At 48.1% G+C, this 2,279-nt stretch overlaps 1 protein-coding gene across 1 annotated transcript; it reads left to right on the forward strand.

Moving 5' to 3' along the window:
- Window positions 1-1,204: 1,204 nt before the first annotated feature.
- On the forward strand, window positions 1,205-1,732 carry LOC116015713. The gene has a single exon (XM_031255890.1). It carries the CDS (start codon window positions 1,205-1,207, stop codon window positions 1,730-1,732), a length of 528 nt encoding a protein of 175 aa, XP_031111750.1.
- Window positions 1,733-2,279: the final 547 nt, after the last annotated feature.

Genomic DNA, 2,279 nt, shown 5'->3' on the forward strand with positions numbered 1-2,279 from the left:
GTCTCTAAAATCTGGGTCAGAGAAATGGTTCAACAAGTTCAATACGAGGGTCTACACGTGGTCTGTTTTGGATGCGGTGTTTTTGGACATCGAGAGCAAGATTGTCCTGCTAACAGAGCTAAGGAACCAGAGAACGCCAATATAGACTGTAGCGGTCCTTCTGTGGCGGAGAAAGATGAACAGTAGCAACCTAAGCATGCATCGCCAGCCCCTGAGGCGGTGGTCGATAGGCCGAGATATGGCTTCTGGATGCTTGTATCAAGAAAGCAAAAGACTAATAACTACAAGAAAAGTCACCACCATCCCAAACAGGCGGTTTCGGCTGCCTAGAATAGGAAACAACATCCGACGACTGTAGAGAAAGAAACGGCGACTTAGAGAGGAATCTTGAAGGAGCGCTGACAGACAAAATAACCTGGAACGACACAACAGAGATTGGCGAACCAATTTGCAGCCTTGGCAGAAGGGAACGGCCAGGTCAATAGAGACCATCCCAAACGTCCACAACAAAAAGGTAATGGGGATCCTCGTGCGGGTCCCGGAGGTAAGTCCCACTTCCCTTCCTTGGATACCCAAACACCGGTTGAGACTCCCGTCACCACGCTTGCAATGACTGGGGTTGTTCCCATCACAGGGGATATTCGGCGCGGTTGGGGTGGCAAAACGGCGTCTCAACGGGAAAAGGGCAGAGGGTCGAGTCGGAGCAAACATCTTCCTAGAGGGGAGCATGATTCCAATTTTAATTGGATGGGTAATAAGGTTAATGGTGGAGTTTTCCAGTTTGGCAACTCTTCTTCTACTGCCAATGGGCAGTGTCCGGGGGACCACAGTCATCCTGACGTTGGGTCCTCTTCTCGTTCCACGCCGAGGGAAAGCGGTGACCAACTTTCCCGCCTTGCTGATTCTTCTCCATGAAGATTCTTTCTTGGAATTTTCGGGGTATTGCCAATGGTCGAGTCAGGAGGCACGTTAAAGAACTCCTGAACTCGTCAAGGGCCGATGCCCTTTGTCTCCTTGAGATCCGTACCTCCAAGGCAAATAAAATGATTCAGGTGGACTTCAGGCTAGGCTACAATAAACATTTTATCGTTGAGCCCTTGGGTTTTGCTGGTAGCCTTCTTTTATTTTGGAAGAATGGCCACATCGACCTTGAGATTATCTGTCACAATTCCCAAGCAATTCACACTAAGGTAAAAACGGGACTATGGACAGATTCATTACATTTGCTTATGTTAGACCTAACATGCTTGCTAAGTGCAGGTTTTGGGAGAATTGTAGGACGTTCGCTAGCTCCATTCAGGGCCCATGGATAGTGCTCGGCGATCTGAACGACATCGCGACGAGTGAGGAGCAGTGGGGGAGCTCTTCAATTAACAATAATCTCCTCGAGAAATTTGTGGAGTCCTATAGCGCCTGTGGATTCCTTGATATGGGGGCGTCGGGACCCAAGTTCACTTGGTACCGGTTTGCAGGAAATAGAGTTACTCAGATGCGCAGATTAGACAGGGTCCTGTGGAATATCAACGCTCAGATTGAATTTCTGGAAGCCAAGGTGGTAATCCTCCCCCGTGTCTGCTCGAATCACAACCCAGTCTTGTTTATTGAAAAAGCGGGGAGCCCCCCGAATAGAGACATCCGTCCTAGTAGGTTTGAAGCGGCTTGGCTCATGAGGGAGGACTATAATCTAATCTCGGAGGAAGCGGTTGAGAGGAGTAATCGTCCATTTGCATAAATTATGTCGGACATTTCTCGAAGGAGCTTAGAATGGAACCGCAACGTGTTTGGGAACATCTTCAAAAGAAAAAGAAGGCTGGAGGCCAAAATCCTCGAGATTCAAAGTGTGAATAACTACAATTCTTCTAGAGAGCTCCAGATGCGTGAATCTGGCCTAATCATGGAACTAAATCAAGTCGTGGATCAAGAAGAAGCATTCTGGTTCCAAAAGTCCAGGATGGATTAGATCAAAGACGGGGATAGAAACACCCGCTTTTACCACAACACCGCCTTGGTCAGGAGAGACAAGAATCGCGTCCGTTTCCTAAAAATTGATGGAGAATGGACTGACGAGGTAACTACTTTGTCCGACCATATCACCGCTTACTTCTATTCTCTCTTTTGCAGGACCCCTACAGGTGACAGGGTGGAGCTAGCTCCAATTGACAATGCGAGAACCATCCCCACAGACCAAGCTACAAGACTGATACGAGAGACACCACTTTCTGAAGTAAAAAAGGCGATCTTTGGCATGAAGAAATTTGGAAGTCCCGGTCCAGATGGTA

Source organism: Ipomoea triloba, chromosome 4 (assembly GCF_003576645.1).
Source record: "Ipomoea triloba cultivar NCNSP0323 chromosome 4, ASM357664v1".
In the NCBI taxonomy this organism is placed as follows: Eukaryota; Viridiplantae; Streptophyta; class Magnoliopsida; order Solanales; family Convolvulaceae; genus Ipomoea; species Ipomoea triloba.

Bases quoted from the DNA above. Each gene is read 5' to 3' on its own strand.
- LOC116015713 (XM_031255890.1), top strand. From the start codon at position 1,205: ATGGACAGATTCATTACATTTGCTTATGTTAGACCTAACATGCTTGCT.